A 19,461-nucleotide genomic window follows, 5' to 3' on the forward strand; every position below is an offset into this window, starting at 1 on the left:
ATCTGTTTTTAAATATTTTAAGGTAAATTAAAATGTTAAGCCATGTATCCTTTTCTATGATCCCATGCTAAAGCCAACTTTTTCAATTATTGATCAACTCCTGGTCTGACAACACTGAATAAGAAAATAATCTCCTACACTAATGCCAGCATCAGGCAAATTTGTACTAAATATACACTAAACCTCATAAAACATTAAGACACAAGGCTTTGTTTCAAACAGTTCTTAGTCTTGAAAGAAGAAAGGGAAATTCACTAATAAACATAGAGTATCCAATAAATTTGAGAACAATTCATCAGAATTCTGTTTTCTTCTATATTCAATTTTGTTTGTATTCAAGTTTTTTGCTGTTCACTAAGGTATATGATTTTGTAGTGAAGAAGAGCAGTGTTTTATTATTTGGGTTCAAAAACCTTTCTTGTCTTACACAACAATATTTATTTCAGTACTTCTCAAGCTCTACCTGAAATAGAGGCGGAGTGAACTCATACTCCTATGGCAAGGGAGATCTGGGCCAAGGCTACAAATTAAAACTTTAAGTTTCATGTACCATCTTTCAACGTATGTAAATTTAGCATTATATCCTATAGTTTATCCATATTTGTTTCAATGTTATAAAGCCTTTTAATTTTTCTTTAAAACATCTAGTAAAAATTTGGTGGGCACCCACCCCAGTAACAGAAGCTTGGGCAAAATCAATTCAATACAATTTCAACTTCAACTTGTGTTAAATGAAAAGAGAAATCAATTTTAATTTCTTGGAGAAGTATTATAAGGGATTAGGCAATATCCTACACAAACCAACAAAGGACAGAGGGAAATCTAAGAAGTATCCAAAGAAAGGAGGCGAGAGGCATGGGGAGAAAAATGAAATCTTTCACTAACCTGGCTGTCCACCCCTCTTAAGTGACATCCCAACATCTGTCAAATTTTAAGGTGGGCTGGATCTTTTTCACTGCTGTCACTCTAGCACTTGATGAAGATGAAGATCTGTCATCAAATCTTTACAACCTTCCTATGTGAAACCTCTTAATATCCCATTCTACAGAAAAGGAAACTGCAGCCCAAAGATCTGAAGTAACCTGCCCAAAGTCATAGGGCCAAAAAGTGGCAGTGCTGGGATTCAAATCCAGCCAGTTTAGCTCCAGGGTCTGAGCTCTTAACCACTGTGTTCGAATAAATAATTCCTTAGTAAATGAATGAATAAATAAATGATTTGTAAGAAATGAAAAGCAAATATTTTAAGCCAGAAGACTATCTCCTTACAGTGCAGTTTGTTGCTTCGGCTGTTGAGTGGTTCTGGTCCATTCATATCTTTGCTCTTTTCATTATCCTCAATGGGTCGGAAATGAGCCAAGGTTCTCATGAATCCCCGGAAGTTTACCTGGTCCTCTCTGATCAAGAAAGATAACAAAAAGAACATGTCAATCAAGGTGATTATTTCTTATTAATTTAATATATTAACAGTTATAGCTAGAGTGGCCTGAAGGTCCATTTAATGAAGTCTCTTTCCATATGCATGGTACTTTAGAGTTCATAAAATATTTTCAGCTAAGTCTTGCCACAACCCTTTGAGGTAGGTATTATTATTCTTACTTTATAAATGATTAACCAGACTTAGAAAGGTAACAGGACTTACCAGAGTCAGTTACCTATTAAATTTACTTATATTTCTTTCCCCAAAGAGGACTATAAGTAGCAGCTGGGCTGTGCTATCAAACAAGCCAACACTTGAACTCACTGCTTCAGGCTCTGAAGTGAACAGCAAGTTAGCCATTTCATCCAAGTGTCTCCCTATCCACCTCGCATATCTTCCCTGCAGTCACATATACCTAGTGATATTTTAAAGTTAAGGCATATTATGTAACAACTGCTTCTGAAATAAAATTGTCACAGAATCAATAAGTACATTTTGAAAATTCGATAAAAAGTAGAAAAATACCACTTCTAGTTCTACCAATCAGTTAGAATCATTGTTAATATATCTTCCAGTAATTCTTCTGTGCTTTTTGGAGAATTGTGAACATACTGCATATGTAATTTACAGTAGCTTGCTTTTTAAAAACTTTTAGGCATGTCTCTAACCAATATAAACATTTCAAAACATTTTAACCATCTGCATAATTGTGTGGCTGTATCATGATTTTATTATTCCCTCATAGTTGGATAGATATTTTCCTCATAGTGCTTTGAAAGACCTCTTTATGTATAAAGCTTTTTGGGTACTGAAGGTTAGAGAAAATCTTTTTATTGTGCCACAGTTAATCAGCAACCTTATAAGAAACAATTCTAAAACTTGAATGAATAAAGAATGCTTTTTAATATTGAAAAAGAATGTCCCATGTGAATAGTTATTTATCTAAGGCAGTCATGGAGAGAACAGATTGCCTGGTTCCTGTGGCTACCTAAAAATAAATCCTAGTCTTTGTTTGTCCCCATTGAATAAATGTTGTATATCGGGTCTCAAGCACGAGCAGACATACAGATCAGACACCTTCTAAAGGTAGAGTTCAAATGCTAGGTCATGAACCCTCTGTACTCAAAAGAATGACCTTTCATTACCTCTAAAAAATATGAATAAGAGTTGAGGAATCATGGAATGTGTAATAAGACCGGAGTCATATGCCAGAATAGGTAAATATATATCACTGACATAGTATCTCTGAGTAAAAGGAAACTAAATACCAATGTCCTACTTTCAAATCTCATTCTATTAAAAAAAAAAAAAAAAACAGAGACTTTCCTGGTGATCCAGTGCTTAAGAAACCACCTGCCAATGCAGGGGACACAGGTTCAATCCCAGGAGGATGCCACATGCCACAGGGCAACTTAGCCCATACTTTAGAGCCCATGCTCTGCAATTACTGAGCCCACGTGCTGCAACTACTGAGGTTCTTAAGCCCTAGAGCCCATGCTCCCCCACAAAAGAAATCACCACAGTGAGAAGCCCGTGCGCCACAACTAAAGACTAGCCCCCGTTTGCCACAACTAGAGAAAGACCGAGTGCAGCAACAAAGACTCAGTGCAGTGAAAAATAAATAAATGAAATAAAAAAACAAAACCAAATTGAACCTGCATACGACCTAGAAGTCAAATATCTATTTGTGACAGAGCAAGAAGCAGAGGGGGGCTTGCCTCGCAGTGTAACTCAGTGTCACCCTCAGCCTCCTCATACATACCTCGAGTACATCCGCACTCACTGTGTCCTTAACAAGAGATCAATTAATAAGATGACAGGCACCACTACAGTCACAACAAAGGTGGTCTGGCCTTTATAAAACAGCTTTCCACAGCTGCTTTGTCAAATGATCAATGTGACTAGGCAACACTAAAAAAAAAAGGTTGGCAAAATGACTCTACAGGATTTACTTTGCACTGCAAAAGGTTTGGAAACAAAACACAGCAGTGAAAGTCATCCCTGGACACAGTTCAATTCTCTGCAAGGGCTAAACAAAAGAAGTTTAAAAAAGACAAGAATTCAGCACTAAAACCACAGCTGAAACAAACAGGGTGCTTCAGGGAGACAAAAAATCAGAAAATGAGGAAGAACAGACGATCACTCATGGTCAACATGAACCTGAGAAGTGCAGGTCTCGGTCTCACTGAGTGCTGTCTTCACAGGAACTGGCTGCTAGTCTTCTCTGTGACTCAGGTTTACTGAGGGACCAACTTCTCAACTTGCAAATTCCTTTGCTTTCAATTCAGAGTTCTACAATTTCCTCTCCACTTATTTTACCTGAGTGTTTTCACTGACACTTTAAGAACTGGCAACCATGTAACATTTTAAAAGTCCTCTGGGTCATATAAACAAGTCACAAGGAACCAGGAAGAGATTGTTAAAGAGATTGTTACTTAAAACAAGATTATATGATAAGCTTTATTCAGCAAAAGGTACCTAATCGATTCAGTAAATATTGACTCAGTACTTTGAAGGCAGTATATTAGGTTAAGTAAAGCATATCAAATGCCTAGTTTTAATTACACAAAGCTAAATCTGTTTGACGAAGTGTGTGTGTGGTAGGGGAACTATATCCTTAGCCAGTGTCAGAAAAGAAAAGTAATGTTCTGGATTAAAGGAGGCTAAGAATATATGACAACAACTGAGCCAGACTGGATCCTATAGTGGAGGAAGGAGATTGTTGGATCAACTGAGAAAACTGGAATATCAATAATATATTAGAATAAAATACACTATAGGGGAAGTGAATGAAGGTGGTCAAAAGGTATCAGATTCTAATTATAAGATAAATATATTCTGAGGGTGAAAATATATACCCTAGTGATTATAGATAACAACACTGAATTGTATCTTTGAAAGCTGCTGAGAGATCTTAAAAGCTCTTATTACAAGAAAAATAACTATATGTGATGATGAATGTGTTCATTAATATTATTATGGTTATCATTTTTCAATATATACATATATAAAATCACTATGTTGTACACCTTAAATTTATACAATGTTACATGTCAGTCACATTTCAATAAAGCTGGAAGAAACATATTTTATATTATTATAGCACTTGACACGACTGAGCGACTTCACTTTCACTTTTCACTTTCATGCATTGGAGAAGGAAATGGCAACCCACTCCAGTGTTCTTGCCTGGAGAATCCCAGGGACGGGGGAGCCTGGTGGGCTGCCGTCTATGGGGTCGCACAGAGTCGGACACGACTGAAGCGACTTAGCAGCAGCAGCACTTGATAGGTATGGTTAAGTATAAATTATACAATAGATGCCAGACTTCTTATGAAAAAGAATATATAGTACAATAATTTTAAAATACTGATTTACACATTTTGGATATATTGGGGTTAAATAAAATATATATTGCCAAAGTTAATTTAGCTTGTTTATCCAAAATTAATTTAACTTGTTTATTTTTACTTTTTAAAATGTGACTACTAGAAAATTTGTAGTAACTATGTATGTGGCTTGAATGATGTTTTTATTGGCTAGGACTGAGACAGAGAGCACTCACAAATGAGGCAAAATATTAACAATACAACAACAGATGCATCTGGATAAAAGACATAAAAGTGTCTGTCATACTATTTGCAAATTCTGCAACTTTTCTATAAATTTGAAATTATCTCTATAGTTTTTTAAATGTTTAGTTTTACATCAAAGATAAAGAGAGATTAAAGACAGAACTGTGAAAATGGGCTAACATACCTATTTGAAGTTTAAAACAGGGAGAGGGTAGAGATATTGTAGATATGATTGAGTTAGGAATGTCCAATAGGAGGAAGATCATGGTCTGAGATGACCCAACCAATATCAATACTCCAGATTAGCCTCCAAAAGGAAGTCCAGCACCTGCAAGGACTCACCCCTCTGGAAAGAAGGCGTTGATGATCCGGTCCCCCAATGGGTTGATGGCAAGTTCTGGAATCCGCTGAAAGTCTTCCCGGCTGCCAATAGAATCACCTTGGGTTAGAGACCATTGGCCCTTGCATGAACTCCTTCTGTCATGCAAGAGTACAACCGAGCAAGAATATTACCTCCTGGAATTTACTTCTGTGGCAAATTATACCAAATAACTGCAAAGAATAGCACTTTAATAGCTGCCAAGTGTTTCTTGCACCAGCTCAAGAGTGGAAGAAGCCAGATTTGACTATGTCACATTCCAATGAATTCAGCACACAGGTTATGTCAGTAACGAGCAAATACTAAGCTGTCCTTGTAAATGATTCTTTGAACATGACCATTTTGCACTTAGTTATTAAGTTTGTAGAATGAACAGCAACTGCAAAGTATCAAACACCAAAGAGCTGGAACATGGGAGGAAAAATTCAGAGGGGCCTCCGTACCCTTGGTAAGAAGATATACAGCACTTAAGAAATGCAAGGAATTCTTAGATGATATTTACGTCTTGGACTTCCCTGGTGGCTCAGACGGTAAAGCGTTCTCAGTACAGAACAAAATGTGATAACTGATTCCATGCTTCCTTGCTCTGATTGGACTTTTCTCCAGTGCCTTCTACAGACTAGAGCTAGAGAAGTATTTAACCCTTGAACATGGCAAGAGCAGTCATCCTCTACAACTTAAAGTCTGTTAAAGTGAGTATTGTTAATTTCCATTCACCCTATACACATCATGTGCTACTCTGTCAATACACTTTATCTCATTTTTTCATGTCAACACTTTATCTGTACCCTTTCAAAGCTGAGGAAGTTGTGAGTCAGTGACACAAAGTAACCTGTCCAGTGCTACAAAGGTAAAAAGTAGAAGAACTGCAATTTAAAACTAAGTCTGGGACTAAATAACAGCTGTAACTCACAACATATGCTGTTTTTCCTAAAAAGCCTACACTTCTTTCCCATATTAAATAAACTTTTTGAAAGAAAGGTGCTCTCCCCAAAAATGTTTAGGAACAATTTTCTTAAAAAAAAAAAAAAAAAAAATTCCTGGGTTGATATCCTATGCCAGAAATATAAAGCTATCTACAACAGAGACAATATATCTATAAAATATCAATGTCATGAAGGACAGAGAAAGGCAGAGGCTTGTTTGAGATCAAAGAGAACTGACTAAAGAGAAATACAACAGAACTCAATGCATGATCCTAGACTAGGGGAAAAAAAAACAACTTGTGAAGGACATTACTGAGTCAATAGATCAATGTGGAATATGGGCCATATAGAACACAGAATTTTATACAATGCATAGAAAATGCTAAATTTCTTGATTTTGCTATGAGAATCTCCTAGTTATAGGGAATACACACTAAAGTATGTGGCAAAGTGTTAACAAGTGGTAAATCTGGGTACTGGTTATAGGAAGTTCTTGGCATTATTTTTGTAACTTTTCTGTAGGTTTGCAATTATTTCCAGATAAGAAGCGGGTAAAAAGGATCTAAACTCAAAAAGATGACTCCTGCTTTCAAGACATTTACTAACAGAAGAGATAAAACATTCCTCTACATTCTCTGTACAAGATGCTAACAAAATGTTCATATTTTACCCAGGTGCCTTCAGCTCGCTCTCTCTGATCCTCTTGTGGTTTAACATTTACAGGGTGCTTAATTAAGTAATTAAACAACACCACATCTGGTGGCGACAAAGGTAAGAAATGACCTAGGGGACTAAGCGCAAAGCTCTGGTATAATAACTCTGGATTCTAATCTTCCATCATTCAAAGTAATAATTTTTACATCAATAAATGAACTAGAAGAAGACATTCATAAGATAACTGGGTTGCTTAAAATTATTAAAGAAAATTATGGAGGTCGTGATTATATAATTCAACAAACATGTACTAAGCTCTTATTACATAATATGTTCTGTAATACAAAGTCCACACTATCAACACAATGTAAGCTCCTCTTGTTTGACAGTGGTTAAGAAACAATAACTACTTCCTTTTAAAAGAAGATTAAGGCTAATGTGAATTGCAAGGCCACATACCTCAGTTTAATGTCTAACTGCTGCTGCTGCTGCTAAGTCGCTTCAGTCATGTCCGACTCTGTGAGACCCCATAGACGGCAAGCTTAAGTAATTGTCTAACAAGCTTAAGTAATTTTAGTTGCAAAAAGACAGTTTAAAATACCAGGTCTAGTGTCAAGTGGTGAGTTCACAATCTAGCCTAACTCTGTCAGTCTCCATGAGGAATCTAGTCGTGGATTTCCAACATCAGTAAAGTTCTAAACCCTGTCTTTTGACATTTTTTAACTCTACTCTTAGAATTTAGATTGTATATACAATGACGTCTCTAAGATCAAGGGGAATACTGTTGAAAATATCAATACAAAAATAAGAGTATTAAGAAACAGTTTATAAACTATTAAACAATATACAGTTTATTATTGTTGACTGTTCTTGATAAAACGATCTTGGTTTTCTGTTTTATAATAGAATTTTTCATATAAAGTGCCAAAGTTCTAAATCTAGTCTTTGCTACTTATTTTAGTATTCTAGGGCCAGTCACTTATTTGCAAAGCTGCATCTGACTTTTGGTTGAGAAAGTGATCACACACACGTTTACCTCCTCTCATTCTCTAAACCCCTCTGAAATGTCAGTAAAATTTTACACATGGGAATACAGCCATGACATAAACAATCAGGGTGGGAGGAAATATGTTAGTAGACAAGGAATTCTGACAAATTCTGGAAGTTAGAAAACAGACACAAATGTAGTGATAAGTCAAAGTAGAAGAGTTGATAGCCATTCTGCCCTGCAGCCTCAGCAAGGCACCACACTCAGAATTGCCAGGCGAGGGAAGTATTAACAGCATTCAGGGAAATTAATTACCAGAACTTTTAAAGAATGGGCCAGCTGCCCACTGCTGCCAGCACCCATCCCAGGAACATAAAACCATTTGTCCCCAGGATAAAAATGGGGAGCTGCTACGGAAAGAAACTGGAAGAGCCACCTGGGCAGGGTTTTGGCCAAGTATGGGAGGCTGGCTCCCCAGGACCACAGTCCTTTCACTGGGGGAAGAGAACTGCAAATCTGTCCCCTTGCTCCCTAACCACACGCCCTAAAGAAAGGTCTACCAACTTACTGGTCCTGCTCAGAGTATAGACGGCTTGTTGTCAGTCCTTCCATCCAGGGAAAGCCCTGTGAGAAACCAACCACAAACAAACCTATGCCCATTTTCTACATTACCCCATCCAGGCTTTTTCATAAATAGGAATGGACAATTAAGGCTCACCAGCATTTTGGAAAAATCAATAACATAAAAGAGTAAGATCAAGATGAAAAGCGTGTGTGTATGCTCAGTTGTGTTTGACTCTTTGCAACTCCATGGACTGTAGCCTGCCAGGCTCCTCTGTCTATGAGATTTTCTAGGCAAGAATACTGGAGTGGGTTGCCATTTCCTCCTCCAGGGGATCCTCCCCATCCCAGGATTGAACATGCGTCTCCTGCATTGGCAGGCAGATTCTTTACCACTGAGTACCTGGGAAGCCCCAAGATGAATAGATGTAATGATAATTCAGGGAACAAAAGAGAGTTTGAAATATTCTAATAAGTAACCCAATAGACATTTGATAAGTTTTGGCAACTATAAAACAAATATAAGCTACTATGATAGAGCAGAGGTCAGAGAACAAGAAAGTTTCTTGGAAATTAAAAATGTGATTGTAGCCAAGTTCATCAAAAGGTCTATAACATAAATTTGAGGATATCCTCCAGAAAGCAAAGGAAAAAAACCAGTCAGAAAACATGAGAAAACTGAGTCATGATGGTCCAATAGCCAACTAATAAAGGCATAAAAATCAATAAGAAAGAAGAGGGGGAGGAAATAAATAACAGAAGAAAACTTTCCATTCAAAGGGGTATTTTTAGATTGAGAAAGTTCACCTGATACCAAGCAATGAATAATGAAAAATAACCCACAAAAAGATATAATTTTGTGAAATTTCAGAACATCAGGAAAATATATTTGAAGCTTTCAAGAGAGTAAAAAAAAAAAGATTACCTACTGTAATAAAAAAATGAGAATTAGATTGGCATCATGGTTCTCATCTGTGAAACTCCATTATGGAATGACTGAGAGCACTCTGTACAAAGCAAGAGCTTATCCAGGATACTGAAATCATCTATCCTCTGGATAAAGTCAAACAAGAAAATGAATCTCAAAGGCACTCAGTTTTTAAGCAGATAAATGGCTACCACTTAGGACACAATCTCTTAAAAATTACAGGTAATCTTTTTAAAAGTGATATATAACAACACGGCCAGCTAGTAGTTTCAGTAATAACTTCCTTGCAGAGTTTAACTGGTCTGTACTTCTCCCTAGAGTCAATTTAACCTGCATGACTTAATACCCAGGAATATTTTTCATCATGGTATTACATCAAAGAAAATATATGACGAAGATCCAATGTTAAACTTGCTCAATGCACAGGATATTTTTAAAGTAAACTTTTAAAGAGGTATAACATACATATAGGGAAGAGTACAAATCACAAGCATTCAGTATGATGACGTTTCACCAGTGCAGATTATAACCAGCACCCAAATCAAGGATTCAATCACAATCAGGACCCAGATATTGTCCTTCCTTCCTTCATGCTCCCTTTGTGTCTATCTGCTCCCCAACCCAAAGGGTAGTCATTATCCTGACATCTAACCCCACAGATTAGATCAGTACCAAGGATATTTAAACAAAAGATATCTTCTTTGTATTCAGAAAATGGCCAGGCTCTCACCTTGATCTGTCCTACAAAGGACCATTTCAGGGCATCTTATGGATCCAGTTGCCTTTTCAAAGGTCACTTCCACTTTTTCAAGGATATTTAAACAAAAGAAGCCTTCTTTGTATTCAGATAATGACCAGGCTCTCAGCTTGACCTGACCTACAAAGGACCATTTCAGGGCACCTTGTAAGACCCAGTTGCCTTTTCAAAGACCAATTTCAATGGCAGAGAGAGAAATATTTCACTCAAAATAATGACACCTGAAGAAAGTAAGATTTGTGAAGTTACAGTATATGAAATATCAATCTGAAGATTACCAATCATTTTAACTTAATACCTATGGGTAGGCCATGGATGTAGTATTTTATAAAACATACTTTGGAGTTGAACCTTTGAAAGCACTTTGCTGAAGCTCCATTTCTAACCAAAGCCTTCCATAGTTTCTGCTTCATGTTCCCACAGACTGACACTTTTAAAAAAGGAGTACAGAATGTCTTGGACAGTACACTATAGTCTCTCACTCTGGAGAATTTGGCTTCAAGCCCCAGACATAGAGCATCTTGGGAGAAGAAAGTGAAGAAAATATGGAAGAAAAAAATTTCTCCTAATAACTTTCTTAGGAAAGTGGGACCTGTTACAGGTAACAAAAGACTGGAGGTAACTTGTATTCAGCTGAGTACCCTGATGGGTTATTGAAAGGTCAAGACAGAACGTGAGCTGAGTCTGGCACTAAAGGCAGTAAAGGAGGCAGCTACATCACTCTATTACCATAAAAGAATCTGGAAAAAAAAAAAAAGAATTTTGAGTTTACCAGGTATTCTCTAAGGCTAGAATGAGAGAAAGGGGAAGACAATCTAACAAGATGGCCAGAGGCTGAGATGGCCATTGTCAGGAGGCACAGCCAGTGTGAAATTCCTGACAATGGGCGGGTACAACAAAATGATTTACACACTTAGTTGCCCCTTGAACATGGTTCCATCTCTGTGCGGATTTTTTCAATAGTAAGTATCATAGTATTACAGGTCCGTCATTGGATGCCTCTGTGGATGTGGAACTGCGTACACGAAGGGCAGACTACAAGTTATTCTCAGATTTGACTGTGCAGAGGGCCACCATCTCTAACTCTGCCTTGTTCAAGGGTTGACTGAAACATGCCAGTTGTCTACCATGTAGTACAACAGGGTAATTTTCTCTTGCACTCATGGTGGCTTGGGGTTTTCCTCACATTTTGATCCACATCCATGACAGAGATCAAAGCACAGAATTTAGACCAAGCACTTTGTAAAGCTGAATACAAAAAAGTCAGCTAGATCTAGGTAACCACGAAATAAAAAATTACCCCATCACTTCCTACCAGCTTTTCCTCTACCAAGAATTTGTAGAAACCAGAAGAGAAACAGTGTCTACTGCATTACAGGTATTTAATAGATAGGCATCAAATGAGTGAGTCAGTTCACTGGCTTTTCAGAGAGTGTGAAATTACATTTTAGGGGCTGAGCAAATATTGCCTACATTTTAAGGAGCAGGTAACACTAGCTGACACGTGAAAAGTTTTACCTTTTCTGAGGAAAAACAGCTCCTTTTACAAAAGATGTTCCATTTTTTTCCCAGCAAACCATGAAAGTGATTAAAATATACACATTTATAAATACCTACTTTCTAGAAAAAAGAAAAGGACACAAAACTAATGTGAATTCTATATCTTCACTTAATGGTTAAATCTTAATTTATGAGAAAGACATAATCCCAAACTCTAGTAAATTATTCAAGTATTTGGGCTTACGGAAATATAGATATTCTAATCTGATTTTTCAAGTACAAATATATATAGTCTCTTCAGCAAATGTTGCTGGAACAGCTAGATATCCACAGGTCAAAAAATAAAGTTTGACTCTTATATTTCTTTCTATTGCTACACACACAACACTGCTTTGTTATTGTGTCTTGTGTTGTTGTTTTTTTTTTTTTGCCACACTGCACAGCGTGTGTGATCTAGTTCGACCACCAGGGACTGAACCTACATCCCCTGCAGTGGAAGCAAGGAGTCTTAACCACAGGACTGCCAGGGAAGCCCCCCTTCCACCCCGCCCTCTTTCTTTTTTTCCATTTTGTATAAATATACCAAAAAATTCTGTGTGTATATACACATAAGAAAGTCAAAAATGAGGGAATTCCTTGGTGGTCCAGTGGTTAAGACTTGGCCCTTTCACTGCCAGGGCCCAGGTCCAAATCCTGGTAGGGGAACTCAGATTTCACAATCCGCATGGTGTGATGAAGAATGAATCAAAGACCTAAATATAAAAGCTAAAATTATAAAACTCTTTAGAAGAAAACATAGGGGCAATCTTCATGACCATGGACTTGGCAATGGTTTCACAGAATCAACATGAAAAGCATGCACACCAAAAGAAGTTAGGTAAGCTGGACTTCAAAGCTTAAAGCTATGTGTTTCAAAAAACACTAGAAAGAGAGTGAAAAGACAATTCAGAGAATAAGAAAAAATATCTGCAGATCGTGTCTGGTATCTCAGATATAAAAAGAACTCTTAACAACAAAAAAGACAAACTCCAATTGAAAAACAGGCAAAGGACTTGAATATGCATTTCCCCAAAGAAGACATACAAATGGTCAAGCAGCACAAAGATGCTCAACATCATTAGCCACTAGGGAAGTGCAATCAAAACCAAAATGGTCTACCACTCACATCTATTAAAATTAAAAGAGAGACAATAAGTGCTAATGAGCAAAGTCTACAAACAATAAATGCTGGACAGGGTGTGGAGAAAAGGGGACCCTCTTGCATTGCTGGTGGGAATGTAAATTGATACAGCCACTATGAAAGATGGTATGGAGATTCCTTAAAAAGCTAGGAATAAAACCACCATACGACCCAGCAATCCCACTCCTAGGCATATGACCTGAGGAAACCAAAATTGAAAAACCACATGTACCCCGATGTTCATTGCAGCACTATTTACAATAGCTAGAACATGGAAGCAACTTAGATGTCCATCAACAGAAGAATGGATAAAGAAGCTGTGGTATGTATATACAATGGGATATTACTCAGCCATAAAAAGGAACACATTTGAGTCAGTTCTAATGAGGTGGACAAACATAGAGCCTATTTTACAGAGTGAAGTAAGTCAGGAAGAGAAATATAAATATCTTATACTAACACATATATATGGAATCTAGAAAGGTGGTACCAATGAATTTATTTTCAGGGCAGTAATGGAGAAAGAGACATAGAGAATAGACTTATAGACACGGGGAGAGGGGAGAAGAGGGTGAGATGCATGGAGAGAGTAACATCGAAACTTACACTACCATATGTAAAATAGATAGACAATGGGAACTTGCTGTATGACTAAGGGAACTCAAACAGAAGCTCTGTGACAATCTAGAAGGGTGGGGTGGGGAGGGAGATGGGAAGGAGGTTGGGGAGGGAGGGGACATGGGTGTACCTATGGCTGATTCTTATTGATGTATGACAGAAAACCACAAAATTCTATAAAGCAAATATCCTTCAATTTAAAAAATAAATTAAAAAAAAGTGCTGATGAGGAGAAATTTGAACTTGCGTTTCATTGCTGGTGGGAATGTAAAATAGTACAGAGCTGTGGAAAATAGTTTGGTGGGTCTGCAATAAATTAAGCATAAAATTATCATAGGACCCATAATTCTACTCTTAGGTATATGCTCAAGTACATATGCTTAAGTTTATATCCTTAAAACATAAGTCCACACAAAAATGTTCATAATAGGCAAAAGATGTTAATAGCTCAAATCCCCACCAAATGATGAATGAACAAACAAAATATAGTCTATGCATACAGTGGAATACTGTTGTTGCTGTTTAGTTGCTAAGTCCTGTCCAATTCTTTTGTGATCTCATGGACTGTAACCCACCTGGCTCCTCTGTCCATGGGATTTCCCAGGCAAGAATAGCAGTGGGCTTGTCATTTCCTTCTCTAGGGGATCTTCTCCACCCAGGGATCAAATCCAAATTTCCTGCATTGGCAGTTGGATTCTTTACTACTGAGTCACCAGAGAAGCCCAAAAGGGAATGTTACTCAGCCGTAAAAAGGAAAGAAGTACTGATACACACCATGAAAGAACTTTGAAAACACCATGTAAAATGAAAGAGTTAGTGAACAAAAGAGCGAGTGAACAAAAGGCCACACACTGTATGATTCCACTTGTATGAAATGTCCATAGAAAGAGGAATGGGAAGTGACTACTCAATGAGCATGAGGTTTCCATCTGAGCTGATGAAAATGTTCTAGAACTAGACTGTGGTAACACGTGAACGTATTAAACTGTGTTGTGAATGTGTTTAATGCCACTAAAAAGCACACTTTTTAATGGTAAATTTTATGTAATGTGTCTTTTGCCTCAAAAGTAAAATTAAATTAAAAAGACAAAGTACAAGTGTGGTCTTTGCATATGATAGGTACTCCATAGTCGTTGACTTTAATGACTGGACAGCATGATCTTGGTCAACTCCAGCTTCCAGCGAAACCAGACATGGCTCTAAACAAACACAGCCCTATAGATTTCTAAGCTGTTCTGCCTGAGGATTATACACAAAGGCTTAGCAACTATATTCTTTCCCCTTTTATGCTAACCCCACACCTGTGCTAGAAGCCTACATTATTTCTTGCCATCCACCAGAAAGGCAAACAGCTTTGTTCTACCAGTCAATCAAAGCTGAGAAACAACAGTAACAAGAGTTAGGTGTTACTTAAGAATTAGGTTGGGAGGTGGTGCTCAGGAGATATTTCATTTGACTATGACAAGACATTTTCAAATATAAAATGATAGAGCTTCACAGTAAATCTGAAGTCATATACTTACTCTAGACCAGTTTCTCAACGTTGGCACTACTGACATTTAGGAAGGATTGTCCTGTGCATTGTAGGATGGTCAGCCACATTCCTGGCCTTGACCCGCTAGACATCAGTAGCATTCCCCAGCTGTGACAATCCAAAATGTCTCCAGGTATTTGGCCACTCAGGAAAATAGCCCTTAGTTGAGAAACACTGCTCTAGATAAATATACTGACCACCTTATCTAACATTAATACATATAAACTGATGTACCCTAGGGATTGGGTTGAGTTGAGAAATTAGAGAAAAGAGGACAAAGCAACTTAGACCACCTTGGCTTGCTATGATCAGTCTCCTGAAAAGCTACCATGTTTGGGGAAGGGCTGTGGGAAAATCCAAGCAGAGAGAGCTGAAATTCCCGAAGGTACATTTCCAGGACCAGATCAGATCAGATCAGATCAGTCGCTCAGTTGTGTCCGAGTAATGGCCAATCAAACTAAGGGGAGCAGGGGGTAAAGCAGCGAGCACCTAGTGATAAATGTAAATCCATTGTTCTGTTTAAGTCCCTTGTGGATCAATAACACTTAAAGATGCGTGAAGAAATGGTCCCTGCTCTCTGCCTGCCAGATGTAAGCACTCTGGATAAAAGCAGCTATTCAGCCACTAGCAGGAAATAAAGAAAGGAAATGCCTACCTGAGAGTCCCATTCTCTCCTTTGTCCAGGCTGGTGAACCGGCTGTAGAGGCGCGTGATCTGACTGTGAGAAACTGAAGAACACAGAATTAGTTGCAGTTAGAGAAGTTGTCCTCTGGTCAAATTCAACCTGAATGTGAGTGGCCCTTTGGAAACCAGCTGCCTTTCTGGTCCCAGCTCACCGTTAAATGCTTCAAAGTCAGTAAAGTGGTGCGATGTCTCAACTAACTCACCTCTAGTGTGTCAAAACAGAAAGAATGAAAGGAGTTAGAAAATAAATCAAGAGTAAACAAAATTGACTCTCAAGAGTGAAGTCTAGGGTTAATTAAGACTCTGTGTTAAATGTCAGTTGGTTAAGATTTAACAAAACAAAGCTAAATTTAGTTTAAAAGGAAAGTGTGAAACTTTCACCTTTCAGTACCCTGACTTAGAAGCTATGAAAATTCCAGCTTTGATCAAAAACACATCCCTATTAATCAGTTTGGTGTTTCAGACTTGTGCAGTTGGGTAGGTAACATGTGCTGAATTAAGGACTAGGGCATGTGAAACAGACAGTATTTTTAAAATCTAGTTTACTTTTCCTCAAGCATCAGTGACTTTTATCTTTTCCCTCAGGGCTGATCTTTGGGTAAAAAATCACTACAGCCTTGGGTCAGCCTCTTTCTCTGCAACTGCATGAGCTCCACTGAGTTCCCAGTAAAGGAATGGGTTCCAAGAAAGAAGATTAGGCAATCTGTAAAACGGTTGTGCTATCTTCAGATGACATCTACAAGGAAGTTACTTTGTTCCTCATTTTGCACTAACTCAGGTACAAGCTGACAATTAAAATGAGGGACTAACCACAGGTAGACAATGAAACTGAAAATGCAAAAAAGGAATTCCTGGGAAATAGTTTAATCTCGAGGTAGACTGGAGATAGGAGGGAAAAAAATAGTTATCAAAGGAGAAAAGACAACAGCCAAAAAGGGTGTGACAAGTGTGGACTTTGTCCTAGGCTGTACCTTCAGGGGTAAAGGGGTGGCTCAGGGAGTTCTGATAGTTGTCCTCCTCCCCCAGCTCATGCAACAAAAACCCACTCGCAGTTTTGGGAACAATGGGACAAAATTAACACAGGCACACGCAGGAGAAACAGGAAGTGAGTGGCCCAAAGCTAGTATGAGAGGACACCCCGGGCCAAGCAGTAAATTCTTCAGCCTCAGGTTTCAAGCCAGCCTGGGCTCTGTTCTGTACTAGCTCTCAAGGAGAGCAGGGAGCAGAAGAAGAGGCAGAACCACCCCTGCCAGGGCAGAGCCAGCAGGAGCCCAGACACTGAGGAAGCCGGTGGGGACCTTTCTGCCCGATAGGCAGGTGTGCGCAGCTCAGTAAACACTCCTCTGAGAGTCAGGCTGACAGTCTGATTCCAAACATGGCACCACAGCTCACGAATGAGGGCTGAGTGAATGGGGTTGTGCAGTGAACTAACTCAGTCCAGGAGAGAAAAGTGCTTGGCCAAGGTCTGGCACCTGGTAAGCATGCCAGGTTAGCTATTATCATCATTATCCTTATACTGTGAGCCTGCAGGTACAATTTTACTGCTGTACTAATTAGTCTCCACCTTTCTCTTGATTCTGCCAGCCACAACTGTCTTCTTCAGGAACCTGAACAGGCTATGGCCTCAGGCCTCAAATGTTGCTCTAGAACTAGTTTTTTAGTTTTCACAAAATAAGTTGGTTCAAGAATGACTAACTTTCTCAAAAGACTTTTTGAAAAGACAAAATTTGTTTACAATATCAATGCCACTGTTTTCATGTCTTCATATATTACCTAATATGTCACTTGTGCACTTTACATAGTTATAATAGCTTATTTTTCATTTATTAATTCATAATTTTTCTATATTGCTTTGGAGTGCTTTTTAAAAACTTCATAATATTTAGCCCATGGGGTCAGTTTTTAATACTTACAGTATTATACTTCAGGTTACTTTTCTTAAACAATGATCACATTCAACTTGTATTTCTTTTTATACTAGGTTGTTTTTTTTAGTTTGAGAAAACAATCTATCCACATGGTAAAAATAGTACAAAAAGTGTACATAATGAAAAGTCTCCCCAGCACCCGAATTCCTCAGTCTTCCTAGCCAGAGTCAAACTTTCTTAGGTGTGATAATAGTATTGTGGTTATGCAGGAAACAAATCCCTGTCCTCAGGAATATATGCTTAAAGCTTAAGGGGTGAAAAGTTTGGCTATCTGCAACTTTAAAATGGTTCATCAAAAAGAATATATATATATATACACACACACACACACACATATACAAATAGACAAATATAGCAAAATGTTAACAACCGTTGAATTAAAATGTTGAATTATATGGATGTTCATTATACTATTTTAACTTTTCTGTATGTTTGAAATTTTTCATCATAAAAAGGTGGGGGGTAGGGTGGGGGAGGTACAGAGTTTTGCAAATCACTTAATCCAAAATCAGCTGAAGATGTTAGTAATATGTGCAATGCTCTTTCAGTAGGAGCTGGAGACAGCAGGGTCTTCTGCAGTGGCAGAACCCTCAGGCACCATGGCAAGGCAGCTGAGGGCCATGAATGTGTCCTGTGTCATGAGGCAGGAACAGCCTTCAGTTGAACTTCCACTTACATTCTAGCTCAGGAAATTATTCTCAAGCAGTTGCCTTTGCCAGGCTTGTGCTCTTTGTTACAATTACAGAGAAATCCACACTAATGCCATCATCACTACACCCTTTCAAACAAACAGAACTTCACTGGCCTGTAGAACTTACTTCCCAAACCTGTTCAGCACCTTTGCCATATCACGTGACACATACCAGAAGACAGAGACTAAAAATAAATCAATTGGAATTTATCACTACTCAGCTGGTGTGAATTGTTCCTCAAGGATTATGTGGCTATTTTCTGTTGTAAAGGTTTTAAGTCATTCACACCCAGGTTATTGCCATATAGTTAAGTGAACTAAGGGTGGAGGTTTCAGAAACTCCCAAGACACTCTGACCTTTCCCCTACTGACAGCTTTTACTCAAATGATTTTAACTTATGGAAATGCTGAAGTGTGAAAGAACATAACACAACTAAGACAATATAGCAAATGTTTTATGCCAACTCGTGTCTTTAGACAGTATTTTTTTTTAAACTCTTGGATATATCAGGATTTCTATTCCTTCCAAAGTTTTATTTCTTCAAGTTGGGAAAACGTGATTCCTAGTCCAATGTCTCCGGAAAACAGAAAAAGTGCAAAATACTGTCACCTCTCCAGTTATATACTAGACGTGGTTTCTATAACTAGCATATGCTAATGGTGTTTTCACGATAAGATGATTGTTATCTATAGATCAAAATGAAAATAGCTAACACCTGGTGCTTATTACATACCCAGACACTATTCTACATAGTTTACATAATTTTTCTCATTTAATCCTCACTAGGAATTCAAAAAGTTGTACTATTTTTATTTTCATTTACAGATGATGAAACTAAAGGTGTACAAGGAATTCTTACTTAGAAGTACTTTTCTAAACACTTAAGAGATTACATTTCAAATACCGGATAAACTAGTCATACATGAATTCTAACCAATTTAGACTTACAAATAACAAAGCTTTCATACTGCATATACAGTCAATTTTACTTATTTATGGTACGTTTTCTTCTGGCAAAGGGAGTAGTGAAATGTCTTGTACTTGTTCTTAACTTGAAGTGTTTCGGAATGACAGTTCCCCAAACTCTTTATAGAACAAGAAGCAGAGGAAAACAGGGCTAATTTCATCACTCTACACCAC

At 37.9% G+C, this 19,461-nt stretch overlaps 1 protein-coding gene across 1 annotated transcript in view; it reads right to left on the minus strand.

The window, feature by feature from the left end:
• CHP1 (calcineurin like EF-hand protein 1) overlaps positions 1-19,461 on the minus strand; it is a 35,769-nt gene that overhangs the window by 13,279 nt on the left and 3,029 nt on the right. Inside the window, exons 2-4 of the mRNA XM_014480884.2 lie at positions 15,673-15,745; positions 5,335-5,415; positions 1,267-1,394 (exon numbers count right to left, since the gene is read on the minus strand). Coding sequence (XP_014336370.1) covers positions 1,267-1,394; positions 5,335-5,415; positions 15,673-15,745 — 282 coding nt within the window. The remainder of the gene's footprint in view (positions 1-1,266; positions 1,395-5,334; positions 5,416-15,672; positions 15,746-19,461) is intronic.

The sequence above is a fragment of the Bos mutus genome, chromosome 10, assembly GCF_027580195.1.
Source record: "Bos mutus isolate GX-2022 chromosome 10, NWIPB_WYAK_1.1, whole genome shotgun sequence".
NCBI classification, from domain to species: Eukaryota; Metazoa; Chordata; class Mammalia; order Artiodactyla; family Bovidae; genus Bos; species Bos mutus.